The sequence below is a fragment of the Syngnathus typhle genome, linkage group LG18, assembly GCF_033458585.1.
Source record: "Syngnathus typhle isolate RoL2023-S1 ecotype Sweden linkage group LG18, RoL_Styp_1.0, whole genome shotgun sequence".
Lineage (NCBI taxonomy): Eukaryota > Metazoa > Chordata > Actinopteri > Syngnathiformes > Syngnathidae > Syngnathus > Syngnathus typhle.
In genome coordinates, this window is record NC_083755.1 from 3,085,621 (window position 1) to 3,103,364 (window position 17,744).

The window sequence follows — 17,744 nt, forward strand, 5'->3', positions numbered from 1 at the left end:
CATGGGAGCTCACATTTTTCTCCTCCAGCCATCAAATCAAGTAACTAGGCCAAACTGGAACTCCAGCACTTTTTAGGGACATTCCAAACAAAAACACGAGAGCATCCATGCGTAAAAAAAGCAGCGACGGCGTGCCGGTGCAGAGATGCATTTTGAATGAGTCCAGCTTAATCGTTGTCGTGATGATGTGAAACTGCGCTTATTCTCCTCACGGGGTCACTGACCTCAACGTGACTTTACTAGGCGATTGCCTTTTATTGCAAAGGCCCATCGAGTGACGATTGCGCGCATGCCTCTGCAAAATAACGTTTCGCTTCTGACAGACACACACACAGCGCACACACGCACGCACACGAGCAGCAGCAGCAGCAGCAGCAGCAGATGGAAGGCGGCTGGCAATTAACCTGCTGCACGGCTAACGCGCTAACTCAGCCAAGAGACGCAGCAACTTAGTATATTGTTTTGTTGTTTGCCAGGGAAGAAGCTGCAGCCCTCGTTCATTCAAATACCGGCAGAAGGGTGGCGCTCTTCAGACTCTTAATAATAATAAAATAAAATCATCATCGAGCCAGTTGCGTTTCACCTCACTTTGCAAAGGTTTGCTCCCCATCTGGGATACAAATTGCAAACAGGAAAGAAATATCAATGTGATATGTGCGTGTGTGTGTGGTCAGCGATGGCTATGAGCAAGGTTGACGTTGCGTGTGCCATCATCTCTATGTCTGAGGGTGAATGCGTGCGTACGTGTTGCCAGCAATGACCCGAGCAGCGATCAAACAGAGCATGAAAAAGAGTTGAGTGTTGTTGGTGTCTACTGCCGCCCGCCATTTTCTTGTGAGAGTACAAAAGTCCAAACGACAAGGAGATTGTAGAAAATAAGGGTTTGCTTTGTTTTGGGGCTTTGCTTCATTTCCCCTGCTGACAGCCAAGCTTTCAAATGTTTTTCTGCTCAGTACATTCTTTCACACAAATGAAATTTGTCTATACCGTTATGTGGCTTCTTCTCCGCCCGTGCATGCAACGAGTGCGTCCTCGCCTCACTCGGTTCGGCTCGGTTCGGCTACCTCCTCCTCGTCGCCAGGTGGCCAATTGTTCCACGCTGGCTCCTGCAAAGGGACAGCGCGCAGTTAAAAGGCCATTTGAGTGGCGTCGCGCCGTTAAAGAGAAAAACGACCCCGTCGCCTTGCAGATGGAAAGCGGCCCAACCGCAGCGCGCCGTTTACGGGACTCCTCAAAGTCGTTCAAGACTTTTTTGACAAATGGAAGGCCGGCCGGGCAGTCGATCGGTCGGGCGGGCGTGCCGCGCCGATGCCCTGCAATGATCTCAAGGCGAGACACGCTAAGGGCTTGAAATGGTGACAATGGTCCGCTTTCAAAGGACGCACAGGAAAGAAGTGCAAGCTTTCAAGCTGGAATTTGGATTTGTCCAACGAGACTAAGAAAAAAATTGGAAAGATTTGGAACACAAGTGTGTGTCTTTTTATCTCTGATAATAACAGCGTGAATCACAAGTGTTGTTCGCAGTTGGATAAAAAAAGAGGGAGGGAGCGATGGAGTTGAATAGGCTGACGAGGAAGAAAGGATAGCGAGACATTTGAATAGACAGCACATGAAAAGGCTGACAACATCTAATGATGGCTTCCATGTTTCGCTTCTCTTTTGCTAGGACGACAATGCAAATATTTGATTGTACCTGCACATGAAAGGCTTCTCACCTTTGACTCTGTGATGCATCCACAATGTTGTCGTTTTTTTTCTCTTCTCTTCGGGCCTCTCTGCAATGAACGGCGGCGGTCCTCAAGACCCGCATTGGCACTCCCCTCTGGTGCCGTCGTCATGGCAACACACAAGAGCGTACGCCGCACATGCGAGCGAGCTTTCGGCCTCCGACTCCATTCGGTCGTCGTGGAGACGATGAGTTTTTATCCGTCTTGTTCTCGAGTGCCATCTTGGAAGGTAAAGTGGCACTTTGAAAAAGGCGTTTGGCGTATCAACCTTTTTGATGAGAGTCGGGAAGGTGCCATCTTCACGTTAGCAGCATGGCAGAGGTGCCAATTTGTTCTTGCGGGAAGGTAGAACAGACTGGGGGGGAGGGGGGCTTCCAAATCTAAACATCCATCTGTTGGCTCCAGTCCAACAAAGAAAGGATTATCTTTTCTCTTGCTCAGGGTTGCACCATATTAGCGCCTAGTACAACCCCCAAACACTTTGTCTTTAATTTGCCCGCCGCGGGATTAATAAAGGATGGTGTTCTGTAAACGAGCGCCGAAGCTCAAAGAAGATCATTAAGGCTGGATTCCCGTCAAGTGGCCACTTCTTGACCTGCAAGTGAGAGCATAAAGAACAGCGAGCGAGCGTAGCTCATGCATTGGCCTCTTTTGTTCCGCTTGTGTCGGTCGGCTAAGGTGCACGAGCGAGCGGTCGGTGGGCCCGTCCATCTTCTGGTGACTTTCTGAGTTGCGACACGCGCCGTCGTTGAGTGTGACTTATGGAATCGACAAGCGCCGTTTGATTATCGCCCGGGGACAATTTGTTCCACGGCCATGAAAAAAGCACTCGGGCCGCAATAAATAAGAGGCAACTAAAAAAGTCCATAAATGGCCTCTTAGACACACAATTCGTGGAGAGCTGCTGGTTGGATCAGGTGTGGTGCAGACCCCAGACGATCCAGTCTCGTCACAACAGGCAATTAAAGCGCCATTTGCACGCTGGCTAATGAGTTGCCGCCGTCTTCGGGTTACACGGCGGTGGCTCCACTCCCGGCGAGCCCCCGAGGAGAAAATTGATATTTAAGCGCATGAATCAAAGAGCTCGGCTGAGGCTCGAGAGCTTTTTTGTTTTCCCACTCGGACCGGACGGATCGTTCGCAGCCTTTTAGCACGTCAACTGAGAAGATGGTTCGATAGGTATTTTAGCACGGATGGATTTTAGCGCTTCGGCTAGGAGAAGGAAGCGTGACAAAAAAGCTCGTCTGCGGACATCCAAAAAAATGACGTTTGCACTTTTTCTCATGTCCTCGGCCGCTCACGTCTCTCGTGGTGAAGCGTGTCCGCCGGCTGCCACCGATCTTTGTGGCGTTTGTCGGACAGCGTCGCAGCTCAACGCCTTCTGCACTTCACCGCCGATAACTTCCTAAGCTGCCTGAGAAATGTTGTGACGGCTCGGAACCTTCTCTCTCGGCCCCCGGAACGAAAAAACACAAAACAAAAAAGGATGACTCAGTTCCGAGCTCCATCAAGTCATGTCTTTCCTCCCATTTGCAAAAGGTCAGCGTGCGGTGTGTGCGAGCCAAGCTGCTAATGAACGCTCACCTCTGCTGACATTTTTTGCCCGCCAAACTGATTTTCAAATCAAAAGCCGACGAGACGCCCGAGAAAAACAACCGACCGGTCGCCTGTCAATGTCAGCTAGCTCAACTCAAAGACCAGCTGAAGGTCAAAAAATGATTTTCAGCGGTTGCGGCTCATCCGTGGGTTACAAAAGCACATTGGACGTCAATATCAAGCGAGCAAACGCTCTTTGGCTCTTTCCTGGATTGGAAGTCCCTCCTTGCTTGTTGCATTTCAATGAGGAACTGATTTGAAGGCGCCACTGTAGCGTTGCCATCATTACGCCAAAGCAGCAGCGCGGAACTCTCATCCCATTTGCATATATTTATGGTTAGCTTTCATTTCACGCCGCGCGCTTTCAGAGCTAATCGGAGCTCCTCGCTGTCGCACCGCCACTGACCCGTCTCCCGAGCAGGCGGCGTCTCGGCCCATAACTGCTCCGCCGCGACCGGACCGAACCTACTTTTACAGGCTCCGGCTGCCGGCGCCAGAGCGGGAGGTGTGAGCGCGAGCGACCGCATGGCCACGTCTCGAGTGAAGCTCAGCCCAACGCTGCTTTTGATGAAGACTCCTCGCCTGATTAGGAGCGCGATGTTGTGCACAATTGGGAGTCATCAAAGCCCTCAATGAGGTGTGTCGTCATCCTGGCCACCCCCCTGAAAATATTCTGCACGCGCCCCTGCACAGTATGGAGTCTGCTACCACAAGCCGTGAAGCTGACCGGCCGGCGGCGGCCTCGTCGACGCCGCTCTCACCCACCCGCATCTCTCGCCTGCAGGAGAAGCAAGACCTGCAGCACCTCAACGACCGGCTGGCCGTCTACATCGAGCGGGTACGCTCCCTGGAGCTGGAGAACGACCGGCTGCTGGTGAAAGTGTCCGAGAAAGAGGAGGTCACCACCAGGGAGGTGAGTACAAGTGGCGACCCGGGCCCCCTCGACACTATTGTGTTCACTTGGCCTCGTTTTTTGTTAACTCCCGTCAAAGTTGAGCAAAAATTACTCCGATGGAGAGTCTGGTGGGTTCACAGGAAACGTGGGTGGCGCCTGGCCAAATCATGAAACCGTTCATTTACTGTTTTTTTTTTCTTTCCACTAAATAAAATAAAACAAAACACCTCGTACTTGAGCTAATTTTGACTTCCCAAAGTCGAACTGGTTGATGTGAGAACGTTTGGAGTGGTAAAAAGCTGCTCGGAGCTTTCCAAATTTGAAAAGAAAGCGGTTGATTGTGCGCGCCATTTAGTACCGACGCCCTCTCCCTATTTTAACTACTTCGCGGATTGATATTTGCTTCCTTTTTTGATTCTCGAGTGGAACTGCCTCGACGTCAAACTGTTGAGCTCGAAGGGTTTTCTTCTTCTTCGGCCATGTTCTCTTAATAATGCACACACTTGGTTGGTTGATTACTTTGCCCGTTTATTTTATTGTCCGCAACACAGGAGGGTGAACATATTCGCACATCGCGATTTGTATGCAGTTTTCGCTACATAACCCGGAACAGGAAGTGAAGTCTTCCATGACCACAAAACAAAATCACCTCCAAAATAAAACGACAATTAAGAAGAACATCTTTCCACAACAAAAGATAAACCAACACATTCACACAGGAGAACATAAATCCAACACCCCCCCTTGTTCTCATGCTGTTAACCCATAGCATCTTGTGCATTTCCAAAGAACCATTTTTGAAACTTTTTGAGTCTCACTTTTGTAACTGGTTTTGTTAGTATGTCTGCAGCCATTTCTTCTGATGGACAGTATTCAGTGTGGATTTTTCCTTCATTCAACGCTTCCCGAATGAAGTGATACTTCACATCAATGTGTTTCGACCTCTGTCGGTTCACTGGATTTTTACTCAAAGCAATGGCCCCTTGGTTGTCCCCAAACAGTTTGACACACGTGTACCTTTTTCTGTCCATCCCGTTTAACAGTTGGATTAAGTACATGCATTCTTGAGTAGTGGTTGCAAGACCAATGTATTCGGCTTCACATGTCGAGAGTGCCACTGTAGGCTGTTTCTTTGACTTCCAGGATATTACTGGTCCCTCTTTAGTAAGTGCAAAACAGTACCCTGTTGTACTGCGTCTATCTTTTACAGAGGATGCCCAGTCAGAGTCACTGTAAGCAATTAGATCTAGATCCTCACTGCTTTTCTTAAAGATCAGTTCAAAATCATTTGTACCTTTTAGGTATCTGAGGACTTGTTTTGCTGTTACTAAGTCCTCTCTCGTGGGTTGAGCTAGTGTTTGAGATAGTCTGCTAACAACCCAGCTTATATCTGGTCTCGTACACGTCATGGCATATATCAGACTGCCCACTATTTCTCTATACTCCCTTGGGTTAACTGTCCCATTTGTATCACTTCCTCTACATATAGTAGTGTCAGTTTTTAATTCACACGGTGTGGATCTGGGTTTACATTCTGACATCCCAAAACGTTCCAACATTCTTTGAATGTACCTCTTCTGACTCATCCTGATTTCAGCCCCTTTTTGTATAAACTGGATACCAAGAAAACTGGATATTTTCCCCAGGTCTTTCATGTTAAACTTTGACCTCATTGTTTCTTTGAATATGTTCAACATGTTAATATTGCTAGCCGCAATGATCAAGTCATCTACCCAGATGATAACCAGCAGAGTTTCATGGTCAATGTCTTTCCTGTATACACAGTGATCAGAAAGGTTTCTTTCAAAGTCATTTTGTTCAAGGTAGTCATTCAAGAGTTTGTACCAATTTCTCCCTGATTGTTTTAACCCGTAAAGGGATTTCTTTAATTTGTACACCAAATTTTCTCCTGACTCTGTTTGCTCAAAACCTTCTGGTTGGTCCATGTATATTTCTTCCTCAATGGGAGCATTTTCATTTTGCTGTTCTGTACTTTCCTTTGAAGGCACTACATGCTCATAAGTCTGAATTTCTGTGTCACATTCATCAGTCTGTGTTTGTTGTTCAACCGTGTTCTTTTTGATAAATCTCACGAGTCTGTGTTTTGACACTTTTCCGGTGTGGGGGTAATAAACCAGGTATGCTGGGCTATTTTTACTATACCCCACAAATATTCCTTTTCCACATCTGGGATCAAGTTTCTTGTGATCATGTATGTATGCATAACAGTCTGACCCAAATATCCATAGTTTTGAGAGATCTGGTCTTTTCCCTGTTAACATCTGATATGGTGTACTTTTAGTCCTGTTACTGTAGCATCGGTTGCGAGTGTGTGCTGCATTTTGAATGGCATAAGGCCATAGTTCTTTTGGCAGCCCCTTTTCTAGTAAAAGACACCTCCCCATTTCAAAGAGAGTTCTCCATTGTCTCTCAGCTGTGCCATTCTGATGAGGAGAATATGGTGCAGATGTCTCATGCTTTATACCTTTTTCCCTTAAAAGAGACTGGAAGGAACTGCTTGTGAATTCAGTGCCATTGTCAGATCTAATGCATTTAACATTGCCATATGGTGCACAGTCAGCTAGAAACTTTGCTGTGGCCTCTGTGGTGTCACTTTTCTGTTTTAGAAAGTAAACTGACACTGCCCCTGAATAATCATCTGTGAATATTATAGCATATTTGTGACCACTTTGGCCAATTGGTTCAATGGGGCCGGCTAGATCAGTGTGCACCAACTGTAATGGCACACTCGCTTTTGGGTCACTTTTTCTGTTTCTGTCGTTAGTGAATTTCCCTTCTGTGCACACATTACAATCTAACATGTCACTGCCTGTGATTTTCATGCCCTTCACAACATCAGGTAGCTTTAACACATCTCTAACATTACAATGTCCTAAAATTTCATGCCATGTTTTCACATCACAAGTCAGATTAACAGTGTCACAGGACATCATGTCATTGAATGATGTTTCATTATTTACCGTTTTCAAATAGTAGAGTCTGTTGTATTCTTCGATGTAGAAGACTGTCCCATCTTTGTTCACCAGTTCACTCTGTCCCTTCTTGAAGATCACCTGTGCTCCATAGGTTGTAGCTGCCTTCACTGAAAATATGCTCTGAGGGTAGGATGGGATGAACAGAGCATCTCTCAACGTGATGGTGGTATAGTGTCCTTGTACGTCCTGTAGAGAGACGTTGGCATCTCCCCTCTTGAGTGCGACGTTATTTGTCCTGGATCCATCAGCAAGCTCCATGTAGTGTTTCTCAGGATCAAAAGTCTCATCAAACTTTATGAACTTGTTCTTCTCCGTAATGATGTGTGAAGTAGCACCACAGTCCACCATTAGTCCTTCTCTTATTATGTCATTAGGCAGAAGTCTTTGACTAACTTTAAATACAAAAGTCTGCTCTTCTTTCTTGTCCTCTTGTTTTTCTACAGTTAGTTTTGCATCATCTGTGTACTTGGTTTTTCTTCTACATGTTTCATCACTGTGTGTCGAGCTTCTATGGTAGCTACACCATTTAGGTGTTCCCTTTTGGCGACAATCTTTTACAAAATGTCCTCGGTTTCCACATCCATGACAGACGATTGAGGTTAAATTAACCTTCATCACATTATCTGTTTTTACTTTGTTGTCGAATTTCTCGGTTTCCTCATAACTTCGCAGGTTGCTTTTGAACTGTGTGAATGTTAAATCTTCACTGCTTTGAGTTGTGTGAATAGCAAATGGCTTGTAAGCTTCAGGAAGCCCCTTTAAAATCATAGCGATAATAAGTCCATCACTGATGACTTCTTTTGCATTTCTTAGGGAGGTCACTGCTTTTTCAGCTCGGATAACATAATCTATCACTGTCTCCTCAGGTTTCTTTTGTAAAGACGTTAGCTCTGTGTACAGTGCGATGATTCTAGGTTTGCCTTTACTATCGTAGTGGTCTCGGAGTATTTTTAAAGCTTTTCTTCCGTCGTCAGTTGCATCTCTCATTACCAGTGAAAGGCTTTTATCATCAAGGAACTGAATCAGTTCAGCGTAGCATTCAGCATTCTTCTCTGCATCTGGATTAGTGTCCGATAATATAGTGTCCTTTAGGCCAATTATCCGCATGTGGCCTAGCAACTTTGTCTCCCAGAGTTCGTAACCGTTTTCGTCTCCGTTGAACACTAACCTCTGCCATCTTCCTCCTGTTGTGTCACGCCTGGGCCCATAACCTGTTGAGCTCGAAGGGTTTTCTTCTTCTTCGGCCATGTTCTCTTAATAATGCACACACTTGGTTGGTTGATTACTTTGCCCGTTTATTTTATTGTCCGCAACACAGGAGGGTGAACATATTCGCACATCGCGATTTGTATGCAGTTTTCGCTACATAACCCGGAACAGGAAGTGAAGTCTTCCATGACCACAAAACAAAATCACCTCCAAAATAAAACGACAATTAAGAAGAACATCTTTCCACAACAAAAGATAAACCAACACATTCACACAGGAGAACATAAATCCAACACAAACATTTAACGACTCTTTGCTGGTTTTTTATTTTTGGCTCGTTTTCACAATATGCATTTACTCGAAAGCATCGCTTTGAAACAGATTTCTGTTGTTAAAATTAACATGGCACACGAAATTCTTTACAACGTTGACTATAAATTTGCAGCAATCGAAAAATCATCGCTCAGATCCAATCATCATTGCTCTTATTTATACGACACTGCACTTTAAAAAAAAAAGAGTTGTGGTGAAGCCTTCTGTAGTGACATTTAAAAACGTCTTGAGTATGGTATTAAAATATTGTGTGTATTGGTGAAAAAAATACAATTTTGACCATCACATTGTCTGCTAATCTTTGACCTATTCAAGACTTGAATCACCACTACTATTTATTCCATGAAAAACAATTACTTTTTTCTTTTTCTCAAATTGAATGGAGAAAAGTAGACCTTGATTTGTATCTGTTGTATCCAAGCAGCGATGCTATCCCGCCATACAAGTGTGCTGTCAGCAGCGGCGGTCAGCATCAATCTATGGTGGCAATATAAATAACCATTTATTTTTACCTTAGCGGTCACGTGGCATATGTCACAATGCAGTCAGAGATGTGTACTATGTGCCCGGTAGCGCAGAATCCCCCAGCAGCATTATCGTTGCGCCGCGGTGAGTCTGCAAAGTCGCCTTCCGGCTGTTGTTGTCTGCACAAACTGGTGTCAGAAGTGTGTCAACCGGCCAGTTTGAGTTTCCACGTTGGCCCAGCACCTCCCCAGCTGACTCAACCCAAACAACCAGAAAAAAAGCTCTTTCAAGAACTTCATTCTGCTTCTTTTCTTACTTTGTTACTTCTTTCAACGCGTTGAATGCCCTTTGAATCAAGGATCTTACATGATGACGTTTTGGTTGCCTTTGCAAGATGGTGGGTCTATGCCTGGTTTAGATAAGGGACCAATACCTTGTGGGCGTCAAACCGGAGCAAACGCATGCCACGTGATAGCGTGTGAAATGTGGCTCAGCGCATTTTTCGCATTCCTCGCTGTCCCAGTACATAGCAGCACTAGTACCATCGTAGTAAAAGTTCACATTTCTTTCGGCAGCTCCAAATGGCCGCGCCTGGCTGGAGATGAAACTACAAACATCTTGCCTGAGTAAAATGCCAGTTGAGAAAAATATTCGTCGGCATTCGTCTCAGGCCCTACTTCGCTCCTCGTTTCCAGTCCGTTGGTTGATTTCCGGAACAATCTTGTGTTCAGGTGCGCCGCCTGAAGCATCTGTATGAGACCCAGTTGGCAGACACTTGTCAGGCTCTGGACGAAACCGCAAAGCAGCACGCTCGGCTACAGATCGATCTGGGCAAAGCTCAGGCGGAGTTGGAAGAGGCCACACGCAGGTAACCGGCCATCTCGGGGACATGCCCCTTTGAGCATTTCGTGCTTGCGGAATCCCTAAAAGGTCCATGTACAGCAATGCTTTTTGTCCTGAACTAGAAGAACTTGGTCACAAGTCATACTAATAATACCGAGTTGACAGCAAGTGTGCGGTTTTGCCTCACTAGTACTGTCATGCTCTCCTGCCAACATGCCAAAGTCTTCCCACCAATGAGGACAAAAAGCATCTCATAGTCTGACGACAATTTCCTTCCCTGTGTGCGCCAGTGGCAAGAAGAAGGATGGGGACCTGGCGGCGGCCATGTCGCGGGCAGGGCCGCTGGAAATTCAGCTGAACCAGAGTGCGGCTGCGCTGTCCACGGCGCTCAGCCAGAACGCCGCGCTCTCCGCCGACCTGCTTGAAGTCAAGAATCTTCTGGCTAAGGTGCGTGCTGTTTTCTCAGTCACTTACACATTTCCTGGAAAGTCCAAAATTGCTTTGTTCCCTTTGAACATAACACAAGGAAATACTCCCCCGGAGGCACTTTGAAAGCTTTTTTGGGAGTGGAACAATGTGACCTGCTCTTAGTAAGCAGAGGAGAAAAAGTGATGAACCAAGTATATTGTGCATGACAATGACAAAGGCTGTTTCAAGTTATTCCATACAATTAAACATAAAAATAATGGAACGAAGTTAAAAAATAACAACTGAAGCAAAAAAGTTGTGGCACAGCTGTTGCGCGAGTGTGGCACCAACAGGTGGCCTTCAGTAGATATTGCAGTTTTTGCAGCTGTGCCGGCAGTTTGCTGCCACCTGTTTGCCCCAAGACCGAACATCTGCGTCACCCCCACCTAACCCCGCACTGTCTGTTGTAGCTGAGCACGCCGACACGGCGTTGATGTTGATTGGAACGCTTTGCAGGCAGAGGACAGCCACGCCATCGCCAAGCGGCAGCTGGAGGCAGAAACCTTGCGGCGTGTGGACTTGCAAAACCGCTGCCAGACTCTCAACGAGGATCTGGAGTTCAGGAAGACCGTTTATCAGGAGGTAAAGATGCGTTTGTCACACTTGCCCGTCCCGCGCAGTTGGCGCTGAAAACAGCACCACAAGAAGACGCTTTCTGCTCAAATGCCTGCGTAGGAAGTTCGCGAATCTCGCTGCAGCCAAAAGCAGAGAATTGTTGAGGGGGACTCAGGATCCAAGCAGGACTATGAGTTCAAACTTGCACAAGCTTTACAGGTAGGGGAACACAGGCGTGTTTGAGAAACTCTTGACTGAACATGGTGCGAGTGTGTGCGTGTGTGTGCGTGTGTGTGTGTGTGGGGGTGGTTAAGAGACTGAGAGAGCCGTGCCAGCTGAGCGTAAGAGAGGCTGCCTGTCAGCAATTCTTCCAATGAAACAACGTGCGCGTGTGTTTGTCAGGACCTGCGCGAGCAGCACGATGAGCTAGTGTCTCAGTACAAGGGCGAACTGGAGCAGACCTTCCAGGCCAAGGTGAGCAAGGGCCACCTCATCCTCCTTTCGTCTTGCACGGCTGGATTTACTCAGCCGGTACAAAACCATGTCACTTGTAAATCCAGCCCCACACAACTTTTTTTCCTTTATTTCATATGTTGTCAACCTCACCAAAGCTGGACAACGCCAAGGTGTCGTCTGCAATGAACGACAAGGCCATGTGCACAGCCCGAGAGGAGGTGCAGGAGTCTCGAACGAGAATTGAAACTCTGAGCTATCAGCTGAGCGCCCTGCAGAAACAAGTACCCGTGCCGGCCCCGCCCTCCGCATCTCGACCGCCTGGCTCTCCGCTGGCACCGTCTTAATGATCGAGGTTTGCGCATGCAGGCAGCCGCCGCCGAGGATCGTGTCCGGGAGCTGGAGGACATCTTGGCATCGGAGCGGGACAAGTACCGGCGCGTCATGGAGGTCAATGAGGACGAGATGAACGACCTGCGCGAGCGCATGAACGCGCAGCTCTCTGAGTACCAGGAGCTGCTGGACGTCAAGCTCACAGTGGACATGGAGATCAATGCCTACAGGAAGCTCCTGGATGGCGAGGAGCACAGGTGGGCCTTGTGGGGCCGTCGCAACGAGTCACTCATCATCTTGGTGGGGGGGGGGGGGGGTTAGTCAAACATTGACTGTCTATTGATTATTATCAAGCCATTGTCTCAACCTTAAATTGCTTCATGTTGCACAAAAATAACGATGAATTGTCCATATTTGGCAGACCGTAAGAATTCAGAATAGACACCATTCACTAGCCCGCCAGTGACGTTTTGTCGGTGGTGACGCGTGTCGTCCTGCTTTCAGGCTCAAGCTGTCTCCCAGCCCATCTTCCCGCGTCACCATCTCCAGGGTGACAGGCTCATCCTCGTCCCGCACCTCCAAACGAAGGAGGACAGACCTGGAGTCGGGCGACCACAAGCGTGGCGAGGAGCTGCTGCTGGCGTCTGAGGAGGATGCGGCGAGCGGCGGCGTCTCCATCTCGCCCACCGACATGGACGGCAACAAGGTCACGCTGGCCAACGACACGGAGCAGGTGCGTGCTTGGGCGTTGGCTCCTCCCTCTCTCGCTTCGCCAGTTGCTTCGCTCACTTCAAGAGTGGCGTTTGCTTCAGGACCAGCCGTTGGGGAACTGGAGACTGAAGAGACAAGTGGACGACGCTGTCGAGATCGTCTACAAGTTCTCACCAGAGTTTGTTCTCAAGGCCGGACAGACTGTCACGGTAAGATGGTGCCGCTCTCTCTTGCTCACTGCGCTCATGTAGGGTAATTGAAGAGTTTGTCCAAATTGTGTGCGCTCGACTAAAACGTGTTTCTGTGGAATGCACACTTGTGAAGCCTTTGCAAAATCTAAACATGTGCGTCTGTTCGGTGTGGCCCCGTCACTCAAACATGTCTCGTGTGTGTGCGTGCGTGCGTGCGTGCGTGCGCGTGTGTGCGATTTGCTTACTCGCAGGTGTTACTGAAGCTAACTTATTGTGTGTGTGTACGCGCGTTCGTTTGTATGTAGGTGGGGTTTGCACATGCTGACGTGGCCCAACGTCTGCCCACTGATCTCCTGTGGAAAAGCCAAGCTTCCGGGGGCACAGGAAGTGACATTACCATCACCTTGGTGAACTCTGACGGCGAGGTAACAACGTCTGTTCAATGGGCAATGGCCAAATTGAGTGGACGGCCGTGGGTTTCACGTGCCTCATGCTGTGTGTCCCCTCAGGAAGTGGCCAGACGCAGTGTCAGCAAGAAGGTGGAGAATGGAGAAGAAGAACAGGAGGACGACGACGACGAGGAGCCAATTGCGCACAAGAAGGTGAGCGCCCTAGTATTGCTAATTGGGACTAGCCTGTCAGTTTACCTGGAAAGTTAAACTGGGCAATTTAGAAAATAACCCAGTTTGAAAACTTTCCACGATAATTGTGGAGGTGCATCTCACGGAAAGGTGTCAGTGACGCCAAGCGATGATGACGGCGCGTTGTGCGCGAGGCACGCCATCAACGTGCAGCTGACCCCAAAAGGGGGCTCTTTGATGTGTTGGGGTTTTGCTGCCTTTGAAATAAACATTGCACTGGTGTGTCCCGGCAGGCCAAAATAGCGTCCAGGGAGTGCGCCGTCATGTGAAGCCTCGGCAGCAAGCGTCGGAGCTTCCTTGTGCTGTCCGTCGTATCCAAGCAAATTCCTGCTTGTTTGTTGGGCTGCTGCCGCGTTTTGATTGTAGCCCTCCTATGTTTGCCCTCGTGTTTGATTAGTTGTTGTTGGCCGCCGGACTCTCCTCGTAGATCTCTCTCGCTCTTTTTTTATTTTTTTTATTAGTTTTTGCCACCTTGATGAAGGGCTTCCGTTGTGCCGTCAACATACCATCACAAGTGGTGGTTTTTAACCTTTTTTTCCCTCTTTTATTTTGTTCATGTATCTCGCCATTTGATTTTAGTGTGCGCCCAACTGAGCGGCCGCACGCAGTTTGATCATCACCTTGCTTCTGTCAATTTTTTTAGAGCTACTCGAGACTGACATTAATTGTTCCTTTGAGCAGCTCCAATGTATACAACACTACAAAGACAAAAAGAAATTGTTGCATCCGTAGGGGCGGAAAATTCCTCAAAGTTTTTCAGTAAATTTACATGGAGGATCAAAGAACAATTTCAAATTGGAAACTTTCCAGTTTAAGTGGGAATTGCAGGTGATTTAATGGAAAGCTACACAGTCAAAAATCTAAAGCGGGGCTGGGATGCACGAATTAATTAATCATAGCTCACCTGTCCACCTGTCTTTTAGCAATAGATATGACGTTAGAGAATGTGATAAAATGTTGAACATAAGCACCCAACTTATAGTCAGTGCCTGAGAGACCTGTATTGTTATGTCCGGGGGGGGGGGGGCTGTCATTTTAACTGAACTTTTGTACCCACAATAAATGTTTTACATTTACTCAATCTTGACTGCTTGATGACTGAGTTGCGCATGCACTAAGCACCTGTGAGCTTTTGGGCAGGAAGGTCTGAAAATATGAAGTCTTATTTGTTAAATAGAAAAGTAAGTTTAACTGTCTGTTTATACTAGAGATGCACCGATCCGACTTTTTCAGTTCCGATACCGATGCCGTGGCTTTGCGTATCGGTCGATACCCGATACCGATCCGATATTATGGTTGACTTAACAAGCTACATAACTCTACATGTGGAACAGAAAAGACCAAAGGCAATGGCATCAGGCAGACTACACAGTTCTTTGCTCTAAATTAGGGGTGTCCAAACTAACGGTCCAGTTTTTATTGGCCCGCAGCAAATTCTGAAAACATAATTGAATATGGCCCGCACAAGAAGCTTGAGCTCAGCTTCTCAGTTTCCACACTAGATGGAGCCCGCCACACAAAGCGTTTAACGTCCCATTAACACCCCCCCGGAAGAGAAGCGAACACGCAGCGTTTGACATCCGATTAGCCTCCGCCAACCCCCCCCCCCCCCCCCCCCATTCGGGAGAGAAGCGAACGCGCAGCCTTTGACGTCCCATTAGCAACCCGAAGAGAAGCGAACGCGCAGGGTTTGACGTCCGCTTAGCAACCCGGGGAAGAGAAGCGAACGTTCGCTCCATGTTTGCGTTTGTTTAGAAAACGCTCGTGGCATGCGGGCACACGTGCTGCTGGCGTATGACGTAGCCCGCGTCCCAATAGATTAAGGAAAGTATCGGCTCACATATCGGCTGTATTTTCCGATACCCGATCCATCTATTTTGTTGATATCGGGGCCGATATCCGATCCAGATATCGGATCGGTGCATCTCTAGTTTATACCCTTAATAAAACGTTTAGTTTTATTGTAGGATATAATAAATCGAAATCAAAAGGGAACCTTGTTTTGAAAACGAAACACTTGGAGTAATGCACCTTTTGAGAACATTTCTTTGTGCAAATAAAAAATTGTCCAATATTGTGGTGGCTCTAATTAATGCAACACCACATAATTAACCCTTAGATGCATAAGTGGGTCAAAAATGACCTGGTGAGGTTGTTTTTTTTTAAAAAATATCTTTGTAATTGAAAACTGTTATTTCATATTCCAGGAATTTCTCAAAAAACGTTTTTGACATTATGCTATTGACATTTTTGTAGTATTAGTACCCCAAGTTTCCATAAGTGGATCAAAAATGACCCGCATGCATTTTCTATGAAACCCAATGGGAACCTTTGATCCTCATCAACTGTGGCTGTGGACCACACAATCTATATGAGAAGTGTCACTCACAAAGATATTTTACATAGCAAGAGCTGGTACATGTAAGTATTATCTCATATAATATGTACAAGACCACGATGTCAATTGGGAGATTTGAAGACATTCGCCGTACCTTGCGCTTTGATGATAAAAGGACCAGGGCCTTCCGGCTGGAAACAGAACACATGGCGGCCTTTCGTTAGGTATGGGACCTGTTTCTGGTCAATTGCCAACAGTGATTCATCCCCAGTGATTGTGTTGCTGTGGACGAACAGCGTGTGCCTTTCAGGGGTAGGTGCAAGTTCCTATAGTACATCCCAAGCAAGCCTGAAAAGTATGGCCTAAAAATCTTTGGGGTTTGTGATGCATGCATCCCCTATGCAATAGATGGCATAGTTTACACGGGGAGACGAGCAGGAGAAGTTCCGAAGAATCTGGGTGAAACCCTTGTCCAGCAGTCGTGTAGTCAACTTAGACACACAGGACACAAGGGACAACTTCTTCATCAGTGTGCCTCTTCCGCAGCATCTCTTGGATAAAGATTTCACCATTGTGGGGACTCTACGCCAGAACAAGCCAGATATCCCTCCTCTGGTTAAGCCTTCCAAGTCCAAGGAGGTTCACAGCACAGAGTTTGGATTCAATGGGAACCTTACCATGGGAAGCAATGTCAGGAAGAAAGGAAAAGCTGTTTTGCTCCTGAGCACAATGCACCACGACAAAGTAGTGGATGAAACTAGCGTGGAGAAAAACCCAGAAGTGATCACATTTCACAATAAGACGAAAGGAGGTGTCGACAAAATTGACGCAGAGGTGGCCACCTGAATGCCTACACCTTTTTCACACCTCAACACCCATATTTCAAGAGTGGCATCACCAATGCATGATGGCTCTTCCTCAAAGAGCTGTCAAAGGAGCTTGTCACACCACACATGAGTCTGCTGGAACGCTGCCCCCAGCTACAAACCCCGATTATAGAAACAATGGAAAGGTGGGGGGTGACAAAACCCACAACACAGCCACAAGAAAGTAGCAGCCTGGGCCAACCAAAGAGGAAGAGGTGTCAGATCTGCCCAAGCAGAAAAGACCGCAAGGTCAGCAATAGGTGTGTACCTGTGTGCAATGATCACAGCCAGAAGATGGTAGTTTGCCTGAACTGCAGGCAGTGATGAGAAAAAGAGGCAAAACATAGCCACACAGTTCACAGTTTTTCTATTGTTCCATGTAATTTTTCTTTTTCAAAAATATTGAAAAGTGAAAAATAGATATTTCAGACATTAAATAATTATTGTGTAAATAATGTAAATATAATACTAAATGTTATATAGTCAGAGTCAGCTTTATTGTCAATTCCTTCATATAGATGATTATTCTTGAGCAAAATGGCAAAAAATGGCGTAAAACGCATTCATTCTAATATGGGTCATTTTTCTTTATTCCCAATTCCTTCATATAGATGATTATTCTTGAGCAAAATGGCAAAAAATGGCATAAAACGCATTCATTCTATGGGTCATTTTTGACCCACTTATGGAAGAGTGTAGGGTTCAGTCACTCAAGGGTTAACACCTGTGGGGAGTCCGCTCCCTCGTGCTCGTCGGAACCGACGACTTTCGCCATGCTAGCCCCGTGGTGGCCATCTGCACGTCCCCCGACAGGGTGCCCGGGACGCTGCTCACACGTTTGCCTGCTTTGTGATGTTTTCACCGATTCACCACCACGGTCCATTGGGCGCCGTTGAACTGGACTGCCCTTACACCTGTCGATGGACCCCGTGGAGGCTATTTTGTGTGTTTTGGGGTGTTCTCTTGTATTGAGGGGTGCTAGGTGGCCGCTGTTGCTTTTTTTTCCTTTGTCTTTTAGCTTTGATTTGCTTTGATGGCTTTTATCTTGTGCACTTTCTGACTTTCTTTGTGGCGCCGTTGTGTGGCAGCCTTGTGAGAGCCTATTGAGTTGCGCTCATGCCATC

General features: G+C 47.1%; 1 protein-coding gene across 2 annotated transcripts; it reads left to right on the top strand.

The window, feature by feature from the left end:
* Positions 1-3,997: 3,997 nt before the first annotated feature.
* Positions 3,998-14,497, top strand: LOC133171352 (lamin-B2-like). 2 transcript variants are annotated; one of them, XM_061304657.1, is made up of 13 exons: positions 3,998-4,236; positions 9,953-10,089; positions 10,355-10,511; positions 10,989-11,114; positions 11,208-11,306; positions 11,490-11,561; positions 11,699-11,824; positions 11,910-12,130; positions 12,378-12,606; positions 12,686-12,793; positions 13,081-13,200; positions 13,285-13,377; positions 13,650-14,497. In XM_061304657.1, exons 1-13 carry the CDS (start codon positions 4,018-4,020, stop codon positions 13,683-13,685), a joined length of 1,743 nt encoding a protein of 580 aa, XP_061160641.1. In that variant the 5' UTR covers positions 3,998-4,017; the 3' UTR covers positions 13,686-14,497. The 2 variants fall into 2 exon arrangements, with proteins under 2 accessions (XP_061160641.1, XP_061160640.1); XM_061304656.1 differs by lacking the exon at positions 13,650-14,497 and having other exon boundaries at positions 13,285-13,585.
* Positions 14,498-17,744: the final 3,247 nt, after the last annotated feature.